This window comes from Brassica napus, chromosome C7, assembly GCF_020379485.1.
Source record: "Brassica napus cultivar Da-Ae chromosome C7, Da-Ae, whole genome shotgun sequence".
Taxonomy (NCBI): Eukaryota; Viridiplantae; Streptophyta; class Magnoliopsida; order Brassicales; family Brassicaceae; genus Brassica; species Brassica napus.
The window spans coordinates 12,503,196-12,525,325 of NC_063450.1; the positions used below are offsets into that span (position 1 = coordinate 12,503,196).

Below are 22,130 nucleotides of genomic sequence, written 5' to 3' on the forward strand. Positions count from 1 at the left end.
AACATAATGGGATGACTCTACTTGGACAACTAAAGCAAAGGCTGGCAAGAGGCCTTGAATTATTGACTCAAAAATAAAAGAACTTGACAATTTGCCCATAAGTTCATAAATTAAAAGAAAACCAACACAAACCAAAAATAATAAACCGGTTAGAAATCAAATTGAAATCTTACCTACTTACCTTATTTGGAACGGACGGATCACTCAGCATAACCGGATTGGATTGGAGTTGAGGTTGAACTGGGATCGCTTAGGGAGATGATTAGGCCGGTTCGGTTCTGGGATAGTGATCTGAATTGGATCGGGTCGGCTTGGTCTTGAACCTCTATTGGACCGGCTTGATCTTGAATCTTCAATTGGACCATCTCTTCGATCAGTAGCTGGTTCTGGCCGGTTTCTACATCTTGATCTAGGATTTCTTGGACAGCTTTGAAGAAACCTTCTCTTATGACCTTGGCTCCGTTCCGGGTGGTCGGACCACACCTAATTATAGGAAGCTCTACTTGGATGGCTTCATCACAGATGCTTTTTTTAACATCTGCATGAGCAATGTTGCTTACTCTGAGCCACCAGATATTACGTTGATTACCCATTCCTATCAAGGCTGTGAGGCAGGAGCAGTACCGACTAGTTGGTTATTCCCCTGATAATATTACCTCAACTAGCTCTCTCAAATAAGAGGTTTGGTATAGTACTTGACGTATCCACAAAGACTCAATGTTTCACACATTAGACTTTGATTTCAGATTAAGCTATTTCAAATCGTAGAAAGTGATAAACAACAGAAAGTAAATAGAAGAGTTGTAGATTCATGGATATCAAACAGGTATCCGAAACTTCAATATATAGTTGCTCATGATCTTATTAAAATCAATACTACAACTCGAATTCAAAAGTAAAATATCCAGCTCTCGATGCGAGTCTAGTCAAGTTTTTAGTTAGCTATTCTAGAAGCAAGCATTGAGAAACAAGCATTGAGATCAATCATGGTGAAGGATTCAATGTAAATACCCTAGAAGTTCTATAAATCACAAGTTCTTCATGACCCTAGATAATCCCTGAATCTAACATGGTGATTACTCACACATGATAGATGCAATCATAATCATAGAATGAATAAACATAATAAATAAATCCACTGGAGTTCCAAGAAAACTCTGAAGGAGTTCTTCTCTTCTCTCCAAAACTAAAGAAAATGATTAAAGAAAGTCCAGCCGTCAACAATGGATTGGAAATATTATATAGGGTTTAAAACACGTTATGGGCTATTTTATAAATAAGAAAAACTTCAGGTGCCAAACTACAGTTCTTAAAACTTCAATAAATCCTTCGGTTTACTGATTTTAGATGAGTGTCGATCATCACCCTTTGAGTGTCTTTCGACACCACTTTTCATCTTCGACATCTTCCTCTCACATTTCCGATAGACCACTCTTCAGTGCAATGAGCATAACTTTTGAAACGTCTGACGGACCTTAAACGGTGGAATTAGAAAGCTAACTCAATTCTTTATATTGTGTCAAAATCTGAGCTTTACCAGATCTTCGGAAGGCCTCCATATGTTGATAAACTTTTGATGCATCTGCGCAGTTCTGCACCTCAAATAGCTCCAGAATCTCCAACGTTGTCCAAAACGTACATGAACCTGAAAAAACACTACATTCACATATGAGCATGCAAAATCATTCAGAAACTCCTGGTTCAGATTAAAGTCATATCAGAGAGACTTTGCACGCCATAGATTCAACGAAGAAATACTTAGAAAAGGATAAAAAAGTAATGACTTCACTGCAGCAAATTTGACAGATTTTTATTTAGTTTGTTTTCTTGTGTTGCTCAAAGCAGTGTGATTGTGATGGATGATCTTGTCACTTTGTTGATGATGGTTGAATATGCTAAATAAACATGAAGATGAACATATTTAAAATAAATTTAAAATATATGGAGTATATTTTAACAAGTAATGATGCAATCTCATGTGTTGACCCTGCTGTAGGTTCCATGCATTTTCGAGCTGATTGAAATCATTTATATTTTTATAAAATTAAGACTGTTTAAACCATGTATTTGGTTTATTTTGAACTACTCGTTAAGTGATTGAGATAGTTGGTAAAGGTATACATTTTTGCTTTCCAGATGTTTATTGCCTAAGAATCTAGATTCTCATTAAAGATAGGAAAGCAAAATTTGTTGAAAATGGTTCATGCGTTGTTTTTTAAAATATAATTCTTATGTTTCTGATATTTTCTTGGGATTTATTTTCATTCCCTCCATATTCTTATACTTTTATATTCAGGTGAATGCCATTTTGTAAGTAAATTCATTTAGGGATTGCCTTTGAATATCACCTTATTCGTTGGTTAAGTTATAATCTTGTATGTTTAATTAAAAATTTCATGATACAGAATCTTTGATTTTGAATGAATCAGAACTGTATTCTTTTTGTGTATGATTCTAGTTGATGAATAAACCAATGAATATACAAAGAAATTGCTAATGCTCATTGTTTTCTTAAAAAAAAATTGGTTAACTCGGCCATTTAATTATTGAATATTCGTACAATGGGCAGTCTATGTTTCGATTCACCGTATTCGCTAAAAAATTGGATGTATGAAAATTTTGTTTTTATCTTAGTATATGTCGAAAACAAGCTTAACTTTATATAGATATGTGAGATTTTGATAAACTGAATAAGAAAAAATGAAAAGAAAATGAATTAAGTGAAAAAAATGGAAGTATTAAGATAGAAACAGAAAAATCTTAAGTTAAAAAAAGAAAGAAATGATAAAAGAGATTATAGTATTACTTTTCAATTAAAGAAACAAAATTTAACATAACATAACATTGGTACTTGATCGAACTCATGAGCTGTATAATGCTAAAATAACTATTTTGCTATATGATCAAACACGTGTGTTTGTATTTTGTATACTTAAGTAATAATTTTTTTTATAACATCTTTAACTTTATTAATATAAAATCAAGTAACAGATTACATGAAACATAAACTTCAACAAACATGTTAAAAAGAATATTTAGCAAAGACATCAGTAACACGATGGGTCCTAATGCATTCGTAGGATATGATGATTCGCTAGCTTCTCTTTCTTGGTCTTTTCAGATCTTTCTTGTGGTTCTCAATTCTTATGAGTAAATACCTTTTCCTCTAAAAAGATCATTGGATACGATCCATCGATTACATCGTGATCCGTCCCAAACATTTCCGCTGCCGGAATTGAAACTGTCAATGGCATTGAAATCCTTTTGTTTTGAAAATAATACAGCCATACTTTCAACATATCTTCATCACATTAGCGCTTCAGAAATTCTTCACTCTTATTGAAATGATAATTCTTCATCATGTTCTGACTCTTTAGAAGTATTAAGAATCTTGAACAACCCGCTTTGTTATTACTCCCTCCGTTTCATATTGTAAATAGTTTTAGGAAAAAAGTTTTTATTTCAAAATGTAAGTAGTTTTCGTATTTCTAGGTAACTTTTACATTTATTGAATACAGTGTGACCAATCAAATTAAATAGACTTATTTTTTATTGGTTAAATTATATCTAACCTATTTATTATAAAATATTTTTTAAAAACATAATAATTTTCTTAATCTTTCTGTTTTTAGCCAAAACTATTTATATTAAGAAATGGAAGGAGTATCTTTCACGACCTTCCATTCAAAAGTCCTCCGCTTTATATCTTCGCAATGAAACCCACCGTAGAGAATCTTCATCGCTTTAATTATGGAATTACCGAGGTCTTTCCAAAAATCCATCCCATAATGCATGACCAAAATCAGTTATTCCTAGATCCCAAATCCTTTGATGAAAACCCAATCTCAATTGAAACCAAAAAGTTTCAAGAGTCAAATAATGGAAGCCGCATACAGATATTGATAGCCGAAATATACAGACACAATAATTCAAGGTTTGGTGTTGAATCAAAGTCAAACAAAAACTCTCATATAAAGAGACGAGAAGAATGATAATTGGAATATGAATCAACATATTTGACGCTTAATATTTCTGGAAAAACTAAACTTATAACAAAGGAAAACAAACTAGGAAAGAGTACAGCCGATGTCGGAGTCGAGGGCCGGAAAACACAAAGATTTTGAAAGTTTGTGTCTATCGCACTATAGATCGCTAGAAAAGACTGTTGGTTACTCATTGAACAAAAAAATAACTCTTAAGTAATAAATAAATATATATATATATATATGTATATATGTAAAAAGATTAAAACTAAATTCTTATTAATCATCGATTTATTTCTGATTTTTGGTTAATTGGTTAGAAGCCATGTTCGAAAACGCGGCTCGATTATGCGGCGCTGCAACGCTCCACGGTGGGCAAGCGTAGCGATTTAGCCATAATCGGCCAAAAATCAGGTTTCTCAATTTTTTATTTTATTTTGAATGGTTAAGATTGAACGTTAAATGATAGATCTATCATTTTAACTCAAAAACAACAAGAAAACGTGCTAGATTGATTAATTATGGCGAAAATAGCAATTGACGGCCATGAAAGAGTTGCAGAGAAAAGTAAATACCCTAAGAGCATTTCCATCCATTAGAACCCATTAGAGGTCCTAATGATTAAATTAAAAGTAAATAAGATGATTTGACAAGTTTAGAATCTTGGTTAGTGGAAATAATTTTTTTCTCCTCCAATGGGAGAGAACCCCTGTGGAGTTCTTAAATATTTTTTTTTTTTAAAACAAAGATGAAAGAAACACAAACATTGAAGTAACATTTTGGTCTGTAAACTACAACTCTCAAACTAGGTTAATCTTCCTAGCTTTTCATGTTAATTAAAAGTAATTAAATCCATTTGAGATTATACACTTGACTTGGCCAAAAATCGTATATGTACCTTGCTATCTGGTAATATTTGTCAAAACCAGAGACCATAAACATTTGTTTGAAGAGCTGCGGACTTTGTGGAAACATGCTCTGCAACCATCCTACTTGCACTCCCGGAACCGGACCGACTCTCTTCTTCTTATTAGCCCTGACACCAAGCTTTGACCTCACATGATTCAATATTTCAGCATGCTCTGCAACTACCTAATGATTACATATGCATCAAATTTCGGGAAAACGGAAAAGGATACATACACATACGGCTAAGCTGAGTGAGAAGAGAAAGCATACATACCTCAAGGACTCCAGTTTTCATCTTCTTGTTGATGGACTCATTTGGCCTAGTACGAACAATACCTTCCACAGAAACAAAGTAAAATATTACTTAAGAACTCATTGAACCAACAATTCATACCAAGCAACAATCATCTAAGCAAAGGGAGGCACAACACAAGTTTGCATTACCAGAGGAAGGAGCAGAGAAGCTGTTCTTGAGATGTGCCTTCGTCGGTAACGAAGGAGTTGATGAAGACACCAAGTTCCTCGTCGTAGTTTCCGTTAAATGGCTTAACGGAAAACGAATCATAATCTCGTTCCGCCGCCGACCGTACTTTCTCGCGCACCTGTCACTGCTGTAAACCCCTTCGGATACAAATCAAATCTTCTTCTTTTCACTTTGATCCAATCGTCTCTTCTCTCTCTCCACAAACGATTCGATTTTTTCTTGCACAAAAACTTCGGAAACATCGACGAAGAAAGACCAAAATTGTTTTCTTCCTTTTTGCCTAAAAGGCATCACCCAATAAGAAATAGACACATATGGGGTCCTTACCAATTCTTAAAGTGCTGTGTTTAGTACCGGTTCTCTTCTTTTCTGTATTTTTTTATTTAGTTTTTTTTAGTTTTTTTTAAGGAACCCTAACTAAAACCTCCCGATGGAGGTGGTCTAAAAGAAGATGATGAAGAAACTACGATTTTGCCACTTTATTCAAAAACAAAAAAAAAAACATTAAATCGCGCCGTTCAAGTAGGGGTGGGCAAAAAGTTTGAATTCGAAAAATCGAACTGTACCTGTTCCGAATAAATTAATACCAAGCCCGAACCGAAACTGATTAAATATACGAACGAGTTCAAAATTTTAGGTATCTGGAGAACCGAAACCGAAGCCAACCCGAACGGAAATATTTCAGATATTCGAATGTATCCGAAATAGATTTATATACCTAGATATATTAATTATTTTTAGATTTAATGCATATTAAAAACATCCAACTTATATAAGATAGTTTTAAGTCGTCCAAAATACTTAAAAATATATGCAAATAGTCAAAAATAAATATCTAAAATAACTAAAATATACTTAAAACACCAAAAATACTTGAAATATCTATTGATTATTTATCCAAATATTCAAACCAAACCAATTTATATGTTAAGTTGAGGTATTTTGACATATGTTATTCAAATTTATGTAATATATTATTTTGTTTATAGATTTTATGAAATTTAAAGTACTAATGAATTTAAAATTTTAAAAAATAAAAATTGTTATCCGAACCTGAAATGAAATTTATAAATACCCGAATGAGACTGAAATTTTTGACCATGAAACTCGAAAGGAACCCGTATCTATCGCGAACGCTCACTCCTAAGCTCAACTGTCGAACCGGACCTTTGTACTGTAAAACAGCTAATGTAACCACTAGACCACTGAAATTTAATTGTGAATAGTTTCGCCAACTTTAAAATATATACAAATGTGTTTGAAATTAAGAAACCTATTCAAAACTAATCTATGTTTAATTCCCAATTAATCTCCGGAATTTTAGTTAACTCGCGCCGAACCCCCTAAACATGGGTCAGCAGTAGAACTAGAGGATGTGCGACTCAATCGGGTAAGACCATCTCCAATAGAACTCTATTTTTCCATCTATAATTTATACTAAAATAGAATAACTCTATTATAATGTAACTTTTGCTCCAATGGTGTTACTCTATAATAGAGTTATTATATTATAGAGTGAAATATAGAAGAATGTCATATTTTACTTTATATTTAGAGTGAAAAAGTGGCATTTCTCTATATTTCACTCTATTGAGTTAGGGCCTGTTTGTTTCTCCATCTGGATGAAGATGAGAGTTTTGTTTGTTTAGGCACTAAAAGTACAACTCATTCAGATGGATCATCCGGATGACTTTTGGAAATTTAGGCTTAATTTTAAAGTCCATTCAGCTGAACCAATTTGGATCATTTGAATGGAGATGGTTCATTCAAAATGGTATAATGTCTATTATACCCCTAATGTAATTCACAAATTACAAACCTAAACATAATATCATTTTTGTCACAAACGAAAACTACAAAAACACTTTTCCCGTGCTAAAAACTACTTTTTCACTCCAAAACCCCAAAACGCATTTTCCCGCTAAAATTGCAAAAAAATGTTTTCCCGTCAAAATTGCAAAAATGTGTTTTTCCGCAAAAACCGAAAACATGTTTTCATGCCAAAATCACAAAAAAATGTTTTCACGCCAACACCCTAAAATACATTTTTCCGTCAAAACACAAAAAAACATGTTTTCCCGCCACAGTCGCAAACCGTATTTTCCTGCCAAAATTGCAAAAACGTGTTTTCCCGCCAAAACCAAAAACGTGTTTTCTCGCCAAAACCGAAAATTTGTATTTTCCCGCCAAAACCGAAAAATCTCGTTTTCCCGCGAAAACCGTAAAAATGTGTTCCCGCCAAAATCGCAAAACGCGTTTTCCCGCCAAAACTGCAAAAACGCGTTTTCCCGCCAAAACCGTAAAAACGCGTTTTCTCGCCAAAACGCGTTTTCTAGCCAAAACCGCAAAAACGCGTGTTCCCGCCAAAAACGTGTTTTCCCGCCAAAACCGCAAAACGCGTTTTCTAGCCAAAACCGCAAAAACGCGTTTTCCCGCCAAAACCGCAAAAATGCGTTTTCCCGCCAAAACCGCAAAAACGCGTTTTCCTGCCAAAACCGCAAAACGCGTTTTCCCGCCAAAACCGCAAAAGCATGTTTTCCCGCCAAAATCGCAAAAATGTGTTTTCCTCCAAAAACGCAAAAATGCTTTTTCCCGCCAAAAACGTGTTTTCCCGACAAAACCGCAAAAATGCGTTTTCCCGCCAAAATCGCAAAAACGTGGTTCCCTCTAAAACCGCAAAAACGTGTTTTCTCGCCAAAAACGTGTTTTGTCGCCAAAAACGTGTTTTCTCGCCAAAAACGTGTTTTCTGCCAAAACCGCAAAAACTTGTTTTCTCGCCAAAACCAAAAATTTGTATTTTCCCGCCAAAACCGAAAAATATCGTTTTCCCACCAGAACCGGAAAATCTTGTTTTCCGCCAAAACATAAAAATGTGTTTTCTCGCTAAAACCGAAAAAACTTGTTTTCCCGCCCAAACCGCAAAAAGAAAACTCGTTAATTTTGAAATAATTCTAATGTAAATATATTAAACTAAATAATTAAATGTAATATAGTTAAAATTAATATTAAACATATGATTAAATCAACACAAAGATATTTTGGTAATTTCTTTACTAAACTCATTTGAATGAAAATGAAAATAAAGAAACAAACATAAGATCCATTTAGATGATTCATCTAGATGAGCTATGTGTATGGACAAACGAACAATCACAAAAATCTGAATGGATCATTTGAATAGATCATACAAATAAAATCTGAATGGATCATTTGAATAGATCATACAAATGAATCATTTGGATGGAGATGGCAAATGGTGAAACAAAGAGCCCTTATTCTATTTTAGTTAGAGAGAAAAATAGAGTCTGATCGAAGATGGTCTAACAAAAAAGGAAAAAGGCATTGCATCGGTTGGCGCGAAAATAGAGAAGAAAGAAACCCTAATTTATGCAAGGAACCGGTTGCTCTTTCCTAAATTAAACCCTTTTTCCTTTTCCATTCTCTTCTCGATACAACAACCCCCAACCATGACGATACTCCGATCTCGCGAAATACCATCGGTCTCCGGCAAGCCACGCCCCAAACGACAATCCTCCGACATCATCCAGCCGTCGACTCCCGCTCGGAAACAAGAGCCCAGTGCTCCCTCACTCGACCGATCGAGTCCACCCACTAACACTTTCCGGAGGCGAAGAAGTCCTCGTCTTGAATCTCTGAATGGGTTTACTGAGAAAGAGGTTAGCATCTTAGTTTGTAGCAATAGAAAATCGAATGTTGGTGAAAGGTTCTTGAGTTTGCGGTCGGGGAAGAAAGTTGCTAATGGAATCGAAACCAGTGGGAGTGAAATTGATTCTAGAAAGTTGGATTTGGTTGAAGAAACTAATATCGTGAGTAAGGAATTGGACAACAGTGGAGATGATGCACTTGTTAGAAGTGAGGAAAAGGGAAAGTCAGTGATGGCTGAAGTGAATGATGTGGAGATGAAATGCGATGAGAAGCCAAGCAGCTCGGTGAATCGAAGAAAATATACAAGAGAGGAGAAGGCTAAGGGTATTCAGGTCGAGAATCTCTCTCCTCCTATCACCACTGTTGGTGTTGAAGAAATGGATATCGACAACTCAATTGACATTCAGAACCCACCTGAAGGAGCCTCTCTAACAAAATCGTCAGTTAATGCACAGAATCAAAATGGAAACGCGTCAAGAAATCAGCAATTTCGTGACTTTGCGGAGAGAAATGCTTCCAGGTTTGCTCGTTTTGATGTTGAAATGGAGGAAGAAGAGGAATCGTCAGACAAAGAGGAGGTTGAGCTACAAGTCGAGGATTGGCCTGGCCCTTTCTCTACCGCCATGAAAATTATGAAGGACCGAGAAGAGAACACGATTCTGCATGATGGTGTTCCTTTCTCCTCCGACATAGAAAGATCTTCTTCGCCAATTGTTTGGCCCCCCAGAAGAAGCGACAGTTTCACCTCTCCTCCTCCACGAGCTCCATCTCTGCAAGAACTATCCATGCGAGTTCTTGTCAAGAACGCTGATGCCATCACTTCGCTTGACTATGTTCCAGACTCCCTGAGGGTTAAGCTTTGTCAATTGCTTTGTGATTCGAGGAGGATGGACGTCCACTTTCTTGATCTTCTTGTCCGTGGATCTCCGACAGGGATTTGTGTTCCCGACTGCTCATGGCTGACCGAGGAACAGTTCACCGAATGTTTTAAGAACTGTGACACCAGCAACTTGATGGTACCTCGCTCTTACTTGTCCGTTTTATTTGAATACAGCATTACATTTTGCTAAATGTCTTTTTTCCTATCCAAGACAACATGCTTCTAAGTAGTTAATTGGCCTGGCCTCCGTAATAAGGAATTGATTGTACGTTGCCATTGTAACTAAAGTCCAGATTCGCCTCCTTTTTTTTTTGAAACAGGTTCTTCAACTCGACCAGTGTGGGCGTTGTATGCCAGATTATGTACTACCCTCCACCTTGGCAAGGTCACCAAAAAGCTTGCCGATGCTGTCTTCTCTATCTTTAAGTGGTGCATGCCGGCTTTCCGATGTGGGGCTGCGGGCACTTGTTTCCGTTGCCCCTGCGATTACATCTATCAATCTCAGTCAATGCTCTCTTCTAACATCATCTACCATTGACATGTTATCTGATTCATTGGGGTTAGTTTTAAGGGAACTATATCTCAATGAGTGCCAAAGCATCGACCTGAAGCTTATTCTGACTGCATTAAAAAAGTTCGAGAAGCTGGAGGTATTGTCTCTTGTGGATCTTCCTTCAGTCAGGGGTCGGTTGCTTAGGGAATTTATTACTGCTAGAGGACAAGCCCTGAAACAGCTAACTCTGTCCAACTCTGTGTACGTTATTGAATTCTCGTTTGATTCGGTCATTCTGAATTCAGCTTTTACATAATTTTGCTTTGTGAATATGGTGCAGGAAATTAACTGACTCTTCTATAAAAGACATCTCTGAAAACTGTCCTAATTTAAGAGTGCTTGACCTGGCTAACGTATGCAAGCTGACGGATTGTGCTCTGGGTTACCTTGCAAATGGTTGTCAATTTCTGGAAAAATTGATTTTTTGTCGCAACTCTTTCAGGCAAGTCTCATTCGAACGTTTATGTTATACATGATCCTGTGGTTTCTAAGGCTTTTAGAAACTTGGGATGTTACTCCGTTAAAGTACTCAGGCACTGTGTTATTCTAGGAGACGTTATCAGTTATCTCAATTTTCAAACAATACACATGTTGTTATGGTCTTTGTGCTGTATGTCAAAGTTGACCAGATGCTTCTCTCTCTTTGTAGCGATGAAGCTGTAGCTGCGTTTGTAGAAACCTCAGGCGGTTCACTGGTGGAACTATCACTAAACAACGTCAAGAAGGTAACTGTGTCGCTCTCTCTCATCATGCCCAACAATCCATAGAGTCATCATGCTTAAGTCGCAAAAACACATCTGTGTTATGTTTTCAGGTTGGCCACAACACGGCCTTAGCCCTTGCTAAATTTTCAGAAAAGCTGCAGATTTTGGATGTTTCCTGGTGCAGAGATATGTCCGACAATGCACTAGGCTACATTGTCGATAGCTGTTCATCTCTGAAAGTGTTGAAAGTGTTTGGATGCACTCAGGTAAATAAATATAAAAACATCAAGATCCCACCGTCATCTTCGTAAATGAAAGGAACAGACCTTGACTAGAAAACCGTTTGTCTTTCTCTTTTGCAGATTACGGACGCATTCGTTCTAGGTCACTCGAACCCTAATGTTGAGATCTTAGGTTTGAAGATGGATCCCTTCTTGAACCACCTTACAAAGAACCATCCAGATAGCTGAAAGAGCCATAATCTTATCTCTCTGCGTTGTTTGTTTTTGGAGGAGAATAGCAGAGACGGTTTACTATTTTGTCTGAACATGCACCTTTTGGTCTTTATCTAGTATTTAATAAATAGCATCGGTAAGTTTTTGGTTTCGTGATATTTAATTAAATATGCAAACTCCTTTCATAATTTATTTAGGTTCAAAGGAGTATGGCTTTTAACTTTCTAAAAATTATTTTTCGATCAGTCATTTCGGTTTGTTTCGAATTAATAGTACAACGTAAAAGTCTAAAGCATTTCTAGATGTTTGTGGTTTAAATCCAAAGCTTAATGTAAATTTATCTACAACAATCGTACATGAAACTTTTATCACACATTCCACTTTAGACATTACATGATATAGAACCGTATTAACAATCACTTTTCTGCGTTTTGGTTCTCTATTATCCCATTCTCAAAACAAAAAGTAAAGAAAGGGAAGAGAGACAACACACATCGTTTCTTGCGAGTTATCTTGTGTACTGGAGCAAGAATGTATCATCTGATGATTCAGACTGTCCCATTTCAACGACCTGGCTCCATAACACAACATTTTTTTTTGGTGTCAAGTCCCCTACATATCAATTTTCAGAGTAATGAATTTGATGTTTTGTTTTACCTCGAAACCAGTCTTCTTGTATAGTTCCTGAGCAACTAAATTGTTTCTATGTACATGAACATATACTTGCTCAACTCCTGCATAACCAAATACATCCTCACATGGTTAAGATCATTCTCTCCAAAACGTTCTAATGGCTTAAGATACAAAATCATGACGCCGTTTTTTATCTTTTCGGTTTTAACATTGTTATTACCACTCAATCTGGCTGATTCGACAGTGAAACGCAACATGTTGCAAGCAATACCCTGGCGGCGTGCTGATTTGGCAACACATAGATTAGCAATATAACCATACCTGTTTGATCCTTCTCGGTTTATGGTGCAGAACAATTGAGACTTCACCTTTTCCTACACGTAATTGTTAACTTATTAGGAGGCGTAAAGGACGGAAAACAGAATACTAAAACGAAAGATATATATACCCCAGGAAAGTTCTCTCCTTGCAAGAAAAAACGAATGTTCAAATCAAGCGTCCCAACCACACTTTTGATTACAGAACGTTTAATGTGCTTCTCTTCCTTCTTTACCTGATGAATACAAACAACAATAGCTGCTGATAAATTAAAAGAAGTCTTGACAAAGAAATGAAGTGGAAAAATTCTTTGTAAAATGTGCGGATGAATACAAGCATAGTGTATAAGTAAAACAGAGTTATACCGCAACGATACAGGAACATTTCTGGCCTTGGAGCCCTTTACATCTTCTTTTTATTGCATTGAACTCCTGAAAAAGTAATTGATTGAAGAAACGCTCCTCCCAGTTAAGGAAAAAGAGAGAGAGAGAGAGAAAAATCAATAACCTGCTCTGCAAATTTCCTTTTGAAGTTGTCAACATACCTGAACATTTTTAATCAGACATCAACGCAAAATCTTGTAAACTATTACTACAAACAATACAGTCAATAATGAGATCATTTCTTGGCTTGACCTTTCATTGGCACGATCTTCCCAGTGACTCTCTGCACGTAGCCACGCTGCTGTCTAATCACAAACTGGAACCAAGTCAATCTCGAGAAGAAGATGGGTTCGGAATCAAGAATTGTGTTACTCACCCAGTATTCTTCATCAAGAATGGCTTCTCGTGCTACGAATTTACCAAAATCCAATCGATCTTGCTGGAAAAGCTCATGCTCGGGAGGCTGCAAACGGTCGAATCTCAAACCCTCAGACCTTAATTGATCAACTTGAGGAATCTTAACAGAGAGTTCATCCTTCTTAGTCGTCTCAGAAGATCTCGAATTGATCATCCTGAGTTGATCAAAACTAAATCACAACCTCGCAAGGAAAAATAAAAAGAACAAGTGGTGGACTCACATTCGCCATGGAGGAATAGTTCTCCTATATCGCTGCCGAGAAATTCGCGAGCGATTGTGCGTGATTCTAAGCAGCTCAGTCCGATGGATCGAAATCGTCGACATCGCAGCCGCCGAGAAAAATATCCTCCGTGTCGCAAGCAATTTGACCTTAGTTAGAATTTGGAAAAAAGAAGAAAAAATTCTCCGAGAGAAATGTTGGATGAAAGGATAAACACGATAAGGACAAAATAGTCAATTGAGACTCGCCACATTTTACCTCAAGAAGAGGGTGGCGCCTAAAATCAGAACTTGTGAATCCAACGGTCAATATTGTGGAACGTGGCGAACTGGGAAGACATGGTTAATTGGACTGTGCGGCTAAGAGCTTACTTAACTTATCTATCTTATTTATGTTTTAACGTCTAAACAGTTTTTTTTTTGATAGAATGTAAAATTAATTCAGACCCAAAAAATCATTTTCCGGTAAAACCAGTAGCATGTTATAATTATTATATATAATTTCATTCGTGTTTCGTATATATTTATTATTCAATAATGTTACGTACATAATAGAAAGCAGAAGAAGAAAAATTGCGCTAAAACGAAAGAAGAAAAAGTATACCAATAAGAGAGAAATATATTATAACTGTACAGAAGGAGGCGAAGTAAAATGATCGTATTACAACTTTTTTATAGAGGCAGAAAATTCGACAAATATTACTGTAAGTATTAATGGCATGGGTTCCATCTCCATTTCTTTACGGAAACTCTCTTGACTTTTGTAACACTTCCCCTTGGAGACCATTGTCATTAATATTTCTTGTATTGCATTTTAGTTGCTTCGTTAAAAACTTTTTTTATGGAAAACTCAATGGGAAAAACCGTAGCAAGGTAAAAAGAGTACAATTCAAAAGCTCCCCCTCGAATGGACGATCGTTACAGGTCTTGTTGATGACGCATTCCAATGTTGTAAACATGTTTTCTGAATGTCGTAGTGGGTAGTGACTTCGTAAATAGATCTGCAGCATTGTCACTAGATCGAACATATCTCACTTTAATTTCATTATTCTTCTCGAGTTCTTGGGTATATGAGAAGAACTTCGGTGGAATATGTTTGGTTTTATCACTTTTGATGTATTCTTCCTTTGTTTGAGCGACACATGATGCATTGTCTTCATAATTGTCGAGTTTGAGTTGAAGTTGATCCCACTACTTGATAGGATGTGTTTACTTATTGATCTGAGCCAAACACATTCTTTGCTTGTTTCATGGAGAGCAATTATTTCAGCATGGTTCGAGGAAGTGGCTACAAGTGTTTGTTTCTGGGATCGCCATGATATAGCGGTTCCTCCAACTGTGAAGACGTACCCTGTTTGTGATCGAGCTTTATGGGGGTCAGATAAACATCCTGCATCTGCAAAGCCAGCCATTTCTCCGTTAGTATTTTTAGGATAAAATAATCATAAATCGATCGTTCCTTGGAGATAGCAAAAGACATGTTTTATCCCATTCCAATGTCTTTGCGTAGGTGATATGATCATGGACCAGCCAAACAAAGAAGATAATGAGAGCATGGATGATCCAGCTGATGGAGGAGCTATAGCCATATCTGAAGGTCCTATGACTCGAGCCAGAAGCAAGCAACTCAAAGAAGCCATTGGAGGATTACTTAAGACATCACTGAAGCAAGAAGAGAGTCTTGGAAGAAGCTTGATCAACCAAGACACACTTGCCACAATTCAAGCCATCTCAGCTCCAAGATAGACATCAAATGAGCAAGTAACATATGTGTGCTCTTTTTCCCTATCTTTGGTTTTGTCCCACTGGGTTTTCCAAAGATATGTTTTTAATGAGGCCATATGTTGCTTTCCTATCACTCATTTGATGATCTCAGTTCAAGACTTTATTTTAATTATTTATCTTTGTGAACATGAAGCAGAATTAGGCTGCTAGACTTGAGAATTAGGCTGCTAGACTTGAGAATTAAGCTGCCAGACTTGAAAACCCTTATAAGGTTTTATAAGGTTTTATAAGGTTTATTTTTAAGGCCCATTTAGAGACCAAGGAGCCTGTTCCTTGCCTTCTCTATAAATATGTGTCTGAAAACCCTAATAGAACTATCCAACCTTTTATTTTCAGACTCTTGTCTCTCTCTGACGGCTGCAAGTCTTCTTGTAGATCTGAGATTTCTTGAGTCTTTGTTAGTGTGTCATATCTAACAAAACCACAAGAGTGATTGTCTTGGTATGTCATATCCAATGGATTCACTTAGGAGTATCAAGGAGACCTCTCACATCTCTTTGTGTCACCATTTATTCCACAAACTTTGATGCAGATTGAGTCTTTGATTCTCTGTTTGCAAGGATCTATCCCATTCCAACCAGAGAAGCATCCTAGGAGTGTATTATGTGGTATCAGAGCAAATCTCTGGAAGGAAGTTTCTAAACTCTCTACTTCTATTTTCAATTTCGAAATTTTCTTATGAACCCTAGATCTGAAAAAAAAAAAAAAATTGAAATTCTTCTAATCTTTTTAGATCTGTTATGTTTGGGTTTGTGGTCGAAATTCTCTGTCTAGATTTGAATCTGATTCGATTTGGGCTTGAATAGGTTGAGTTTCTCTTGATCTGTTTGAGTTTTTGGTCAAACTGTTCTAGATCTAATCTCAGGTTGAGTATCTGATTATTGTCTGATTTAGAGCTTGTTATTTTCAATCTGAGTTCAATATTGATAGATCTGTTGTTCTGTGCTTTGAATGTGATAAATCTGAGAATTTTTATTCTAGATCTGTGCTGAATCTGTTTCATCTCTTGTTTGTTTTCCTTATTTAATTTTGATTTCGAACTATTTACTGGCTTAGTCTTTCTCTTGTCTCAGGTACCATGGCAGGAGATCAAAAAGGAGAACTCACTAAGGATGAAAAGCTTTTACTTAAGGTTATGAGTGCTCAGATGCAGGAGAAGATGAAAGCCAGCCTTGATAAATTCCGGCATGAGTTGAGACAGGAACTCCAACAAGCTACTGGTCAGAGTTTTGAGTCTAGAAGCAGTGAGAGGAGACAAAGACGTGGGCATGAAGGCCGAAGCAATCACAAAGATAAATTGGCTGATCAAAAGCTAAAAATCCCTCCTTTCTATGGTGATGCTGACCCTGCTGCATACGTGGAGTGGGAAGAGAAAATGGAGTTGATTTTTAACTGTCAACACTCTGCTGAAAGAAAGAAGGTTCAAATGGCTACTGCTGAGTTTTATGGTTATGCTTCAAATTGGTGGAATCAATTGGTGTCGTCTAGGAGACACTATGGAAAAGAACCAGTTACAACCTGGGTTAAATTAAGGGCTTTGATGCGTCATAAGTATGTTCCAAGACAGTACAATAAGGAAGTGCTTCGAAAACAGTCTGAAACAAAGCCATGCTCTGCAAACTCAGTTCAGAAACAACAAGTCAGTATGAGATCAATTCCAGCCAGTGTTATTGGTTTACCTAGCAAGACAACAAGCTGGTTCAGTGAGGAGGACATAAAGAAGCTGTCTCAAGTGGTGGTGGATGTGGAAAAGCAACTCAAAAGGACCAACACAGCACGTCCATCCATTGAAACACAGCACCAAGAACCAGTTACTACTGTCTCAGAACTCAAAAATGTAGAACCAGAGTCAGCTGCACCAATTCAAGAAGTCCAAACCGAAACATCTATGGAGAAGGAAAATTCTGAGACAGGACAAGAGTGTTCTCTTTTCTTACCTCAGTCTGAATTTAATTTTAATAATTCCTTTGATGAACTAACTTGTCTTGAACCGGTGCAATCGAGTAGCATTGTTTTATTGTCACAGGTTGTAAAAGAAGATTCAGCAGAAAGAGAACCAGAGCAATCAACACAAGGAGAAAAGTTGGAACAGCCGAACAGCTTGCAGTCAAATACAACTCCTGAATCCTTGTCTTATGACCTGCAAAAGCACTGTAAGGAGTTTAATATGGTTACTTCTGTGCCTGAAATGTTTCTTATGGTTAGTACTCATGATGTGAAACGTTTTGGTCTTGACAAAGTTAAAGATTTTTGTGTTTCAAACTCTGTACAGCATGCTTAAAACTTTCAAAGAACTTGAACCAGATAAACTTTTTGATCAAAAATATTTTCAATATGGTAATAAAAACTTTTCTGGTCATGTTTTGAGTTTTGAACAATTTATGAATCACCATGAAAAGATTTTAGAACCTGTTTTCAAGCCAACCGAGTTCTATTTTAGAAAACCTTTTGCCTTGTTTGCTAGAACTGAAGAAAATAGTTTTGTTGTGAACTTTCCTAGGCATGAACTGATCTCTGATTATTTTCTTGCACCCACATATGTTTTGAAAGAACCTAGGAAGTTGCATGAACCGAAATTGCATCATTCTGATGTTAGGGTTGAAATTGTGAAGTCTGCAAATATCTCTGAGTTTGAGCTTGACTGTTTGTGTGCTAAAAATGATTCTAAACGTGTAGGGTTGTTCTTTGAGGATATTCTAGTGTATAACACTTTCTTTGAAAAACCTGTTCCACAATTGAAACTAGAGTTCACTGATTCTGAATATATGAACTTAATCCTTGATGATATTTGGGTCTGCAATATTTTCTTTGATATGCATAATAGATGGAGGAATCATATGGTTTTGTGCTTTGGAGACATTCTGGTCTACAACACTTTCTTTGACATGATAACACACTTGTCTTGTCCAAAACAAGCTGAAAAAGGTACAGGTAAAAAAAAGGGCTATAATGATCAGAGTATCAATGATGAGTCCTTTGCTAAGTTGGAGATGCAACAATCAAATCTTGGAAACTGTCCAGCCGCCAGCTTTGACACAGGAGCAGTCCGAGGATCATATCTCAGCAACCAGAAGGAATTAAGCAACAAACTCGACTTCCATGGAAACTTAACTCATCAGGGGCTCAAGGTGAATTGGAATCATGCCCAAAGCTTCTCAGGAGAAAGAGTTATGGGCTCTACAAGTCAGGTGAACCTGTGTTTGCTTTGTTTGAAATTTTCTGAGTTTAGAACATCTCAATTCTATCTATGGCGACCAGGTGAGTATGTTAATGTAAGTGATCATGTTTTCAAGAATTCTTTTATCACTGATTATACAGATATGATGCACTTGTCTTTGTCAAAAGAGCCATGTGCAGATTTTAAGAGAGCTTGGAAGCATATAAGAAGAAACTACAAAAATGAGGAAGATAAGAGATTCAAACCACCTGATCTAGACCAGGATAACCACCAAGACGTCCCTGGCTTTATCATCATCAAAGAAGCACCTCCAGATGCAGCCTACAATCCAAAACCGAGCAGAAACAAATTTGGGATAAGACTCTTACTTTATGACAACTTCGCATGTGCTAACTTGTTTTGTTTCAGTGTGTGTGAATCAGGTTTGGGGAATGCATCAGGAGTATGGAGAGCCCAACGTATCAGTTCCTTCTACCAAACAAATCCAGTCAGCAACAATGCCTATCAAAGAGGCTTGCAAGGTAAGTGTAATCTGATTATCAACGTTAATGTTACTGACTTGGCTCCTTTTGTTGCAGATGAGCTAGATTTGAGGACAAATCCTTTTCAAGAGGGAGGGGATGATATGATCATGGACCAGCCAAACAAAGAAGATAATGAGAGCATGGATGATCCAGCTGATGGAGGAGCTCTAGCCATATCTGAAGGTCCTATGACTCGAGCCAGAAGCAAGCAACTCAAAGAAGCCATTGGAGGATTACTTAAGACATCACTGAAGCAAGAAGAGAGTCTTGGAAGAAGCTTGATCAACCAAGACACACTTCCCACAATTCAAGCCATCTCAGCTCCAAGATAGACATCAAATGAGCAAGTAACATATGTGTGCTCTTTTTCCCTATCTTTGGTTTTGTCCCACTGGGTTTTCCAAAGATAGGTTTTTAATGAGGCCATATGTTGCTTTCCTATCACTCATTTGATGATCTCAGTTCAAGACTTTATTTTAATTATTTATCTTTGTGAACATGAAGCAGAATTAGGCTGCTAGACTTGAGAATTAGGCTGCTAGACTTGAGAATTAAGCTGCCAGACTTGAAAACCCTTATAAGGTTTTATAAGGTTTTATAAGGTTTATTTTTAAGGCCCATTTAGAGACCAAGGAGCCTGTTCCTTGCCTTCTCTATAAATATGTGTCTGAAAACCCTAATAGAACTATCCAATCTTTTATTTTCAGACTCTTGTCTCTCTCTGACGGCTGCAAGTCTTCTTGTAGATCTGAGATTTCTTGAGTCTTTGTTAGTGTGTCATATCTAACAAAACCACAAGAGTGATTGTCTTGGTGTGTCATATCCAAGGGATTCACTTAGGAGTATCAAGGAGACCTCTCACATCTCTTTGTGTCACCATTCATTCCACAAACCTTGAAGCAGATTGAGTCTTTGATTCTCTGTTTGCAAGGATCTATCCCATTCCAACCAGAGAAGCATCCTAGGAGTGTATTAGTAGGGGATGAACTAAATCTTGCCAAAAGATTAACAGCAAATGATATATTAGGCCGAGTACAATTAGCAAGATACATAAGTGATCCTATTGCACTTAAATATGGTACTTCAGGACCAAGCATATCTTCATTTTCTTCATGTGGTCGAAAGGAATCATTTTCGACATTAAGTGATCTGACGACCATAGGAGTACTAAGTGGAGTTGCTTTGTCCACGTTGAATCGTTTTAACACTCTTTTCGTATATGTAGACTGGTGTACAAATATACCTTTTTGAGAATGCTCTATTTGTAGGCCAAGGCAGTACTTTTTTGTCTGAGATCTTTCATCTCAAATTCTCCTTTTAAATAATGAGATGCCTTTTTTATTTCTTCTTTAGTCCCAATAATACTTAGGTCATCAACACATACGACAATGATAACAAATTGAGATGATGTTTTCTTGATAAAAACACATGGGCATATAGGACTATTTATATATCCTTCTTTAGTTAGATGTTCATTGAGATGATTATACCACATGCGTCCAGACTGTTTTAGACCGTATAATGATCTTTGCAATTTTATTGCACATAACTCTTTACGTTTAGAACTTACTGGTTCTGGTATTTTAAATCCTTCAGGGATTCTCATATAAATATCAGTGTCCAAAGATCCGTATAAGTATGCAGTAACAACGTCCATTAGACGCATCTCTAGATTTTGATTAGCCGCAAGACTCATCAAAAATCTAAATGTAATTGCATCCATAACATGACAATATGTTTCTTCATTATCGATCCCAGGTCTTTGAGAAAATCATTGAGCTACAAGACGAGCCTTGTAAATCATGGAGCATGCATCATTTATTTGTCACAGTATAACTTATTGAATTTTTTTTTCTATATAAAAAGTGTATTGCCTTCATTTGTAAATCATGAAAGGTATTATCATCTTTCGTCTATCTCTCTTTCTAATTTCTATAATATATTTATTTATGCATTTCTTCTATTATTTTGTAGTATATTAGTTCTACTTCATAACTGATGAAATCCTATATAAGTATTATAAATAGGAACAAAGTCATATAACTATAACAGATTCCAATTATATACAAAAAAGAAAGAAAATTCTCTTTCAAAATGAACCTGAAGTAAAGAGACATAAAACTATTAGAGATGGCAATTGAGACCATTAACCGCAGGCCTGGCCCATAGAAGGTCCATGCGGTGCGGCTTTGGGCTGAGATATCACATGCCCATTTTGGAGCGGGCCTCGCAGGACACGGCTCATGCGGTTGCGGGATAGGCATGTTTTGGTCTTGCAGGAAAGAAAGAACCCGCAACACTTCCTCCACCTGTTAAAAAAAAACAAAAAAGAGTTTGAGATAGGCGATTTAAGTTCTCTTGAGACGCAACTTCCAGAGACGAAACTTGAGGAGCTCCGGCGACTTTGATTCATGCTCCGACGGTTCTTCCGGTCTTCCATTCTGGCTCAGGCGAGCACCAGAGGAGCATCACCACCAAACGGGATGAACTTTGGTGATGGAGAAATGAACAGACCAAAATTCTGGAGATCCGACAAAGGAGATTAGAGCACCGATGGTTCGTCCTTTGTAACAAAGGCTTTGTTCCAGCCGTCGTGCATGTACAAAGAGGTATGTATTTCTATTCATATAATGAAGGATTTCTATGTAATGACCCAAACCGAAGTCCACAAATTCAAACCCGCAGAGGCCCAAGCCCAATCAAACTAACCTAATGTAAATCAAAGCCACTTTCTCCACTTTGTTTTCTCCAAAACATCAAAAAAATTTGAAAAGAGAAGAGAGAGTTAAGGAAATGGAAATGTTGAATTGTAGAGAGTTCTGAGATCGTTGCCGGAGCCACCACAGGTCGTGACCACCCTGACCTCGTCCCCACCGTTCGCAACCGCAGGTAACCACCGCAAAACCGCCATGCTTTTAGCTCAGTTTCGGCCATTTTAGTAAATCAATCATATCTCCCTTACCGTTGAGAATCTCGTTCATGTAAAGCCACCATCGTGTTCCTCTCTTCGAGACGAAGCCGTAGACATCAACCACATC

General features: G+C 37.0%; 4 protein-coding genes across 6 annotated transcripts; 2 read left to right on the forward strand and 2 right to left on the reverse strand.

Moving 5' to 3' along the window:
- Nucleotides 1-1,599: 1,599 nt before the first annotated feature.
- LOC106432257 (aspartate--tRNA ligase-like) lies at nt 1,600-5,457 on the reverse strand. Its single transcript, XM_013873105.2, has 4 exons — nt 5,337-5,457; nt 5,167-5,228; nt 4,882-5,075; nt 1,600-1,645 (listed from the first exon to the last, which is right to left on the reverse strand). The coding sequence occupies exons 1-4, from the start codon at nt 5,455-5,457 to the stop codon at nt 1,600-1,602; spliced, it is 423 nt and encodes a 140-aa protein (XP_013728559.2).
- A 3,171-nt stretch (nt 5,458-8,628) lies between these two features.
- On the forward strand, nt 8,629-11,883 carry LOC106432265. Its single transcript, XM_013873109.3, has 6 exons — nt 8,629-10,058; nt 10,243-10,676; nt 10,756-10,917; nt 11,125-11,200; nt 11,290-11,445; nt 11,542-11,883. The coding sequence occupies exons 1-6, from the start codon at nt 8,844-8,846 to the stop codon at nt 11,647-11,649; spliced, it is 2,151 nt and encodes a 716-aa protein (XP_013728563.3). The 5' UTR covers nt 8,629-8,843; the 3' UTR covers nt 11,650-11,883.
- A 35-nt stretch (nt 11,884-11,918) lies between these two features.
- BNAC07G04350D lies at nt 11,919-13,857 on the reverse strand. Of its 2 annotated transcripts, none has more exons than XR_002662174.2 (9): nt 13,607-13,857; nt 13,345-13,540; nt 13,221-13,273; nt 13,093-13,129; nt 12,951-13,016; nt 12,716-12,820; nt 12,589-12,641; nt 12,292-12,368; nt 11,919-12,205 (listed from the first exon to the last, which is right to left on the reverse strand). XR_002662174.2 is itself a non-coding variant. In XM_013873110.3 (9 exons), the coding sequence occupies exons 1-9, from the start codon at nt 13,708-13,710 to the stop codon at nt 12,143-12,145; spliced, it is 855 nt and encodes a 284-aa protein (XP_013728564.1). In that variant the 5' UTR covers nt 13,711-13,857; the 3' UTR covers nt 11,919-12,142. The 2 variants fall into 2 exon arrangements, 1 of the variants encoding a protein (XP_013728564.1); XM_013873110.3 differs by having other exon boundaries at nt 12,488-12,641.
- A 1,237-nt stretch (nt 13,858-15,094) lies between these two features.
- Nucleotides 15,095-19,232, forward strand: LOC111210920. 2 transcript variants are annotated; one of them, XM_048763479.1, is made up of 2 exons: nt 15,095-15,375; nt 16,464-19,232. In XM_048763479.1, exon 2 carries the CDS (start codon nt 16,469-16,471, stop codon nt 17,669-17,671), a length of 1,203 nt encoding a protein of 400 aa, XP_048619436.1. In that variant the 5' UTR covers nt 15,095-15,375; nt 16,464-16,468; the 3' UTR covers nt 17,672-19,232. The 2 variants fall into 2 exon arrangements, with proteins under 2 accessions (XP_048619436.1, XP_048619437.1); XM_048763480.1 differs by having other exon boundaries at nt 15,095-15,366.
- Nucleotides 19,233-22,130: the final 2,898 nt, after the last annotated feature.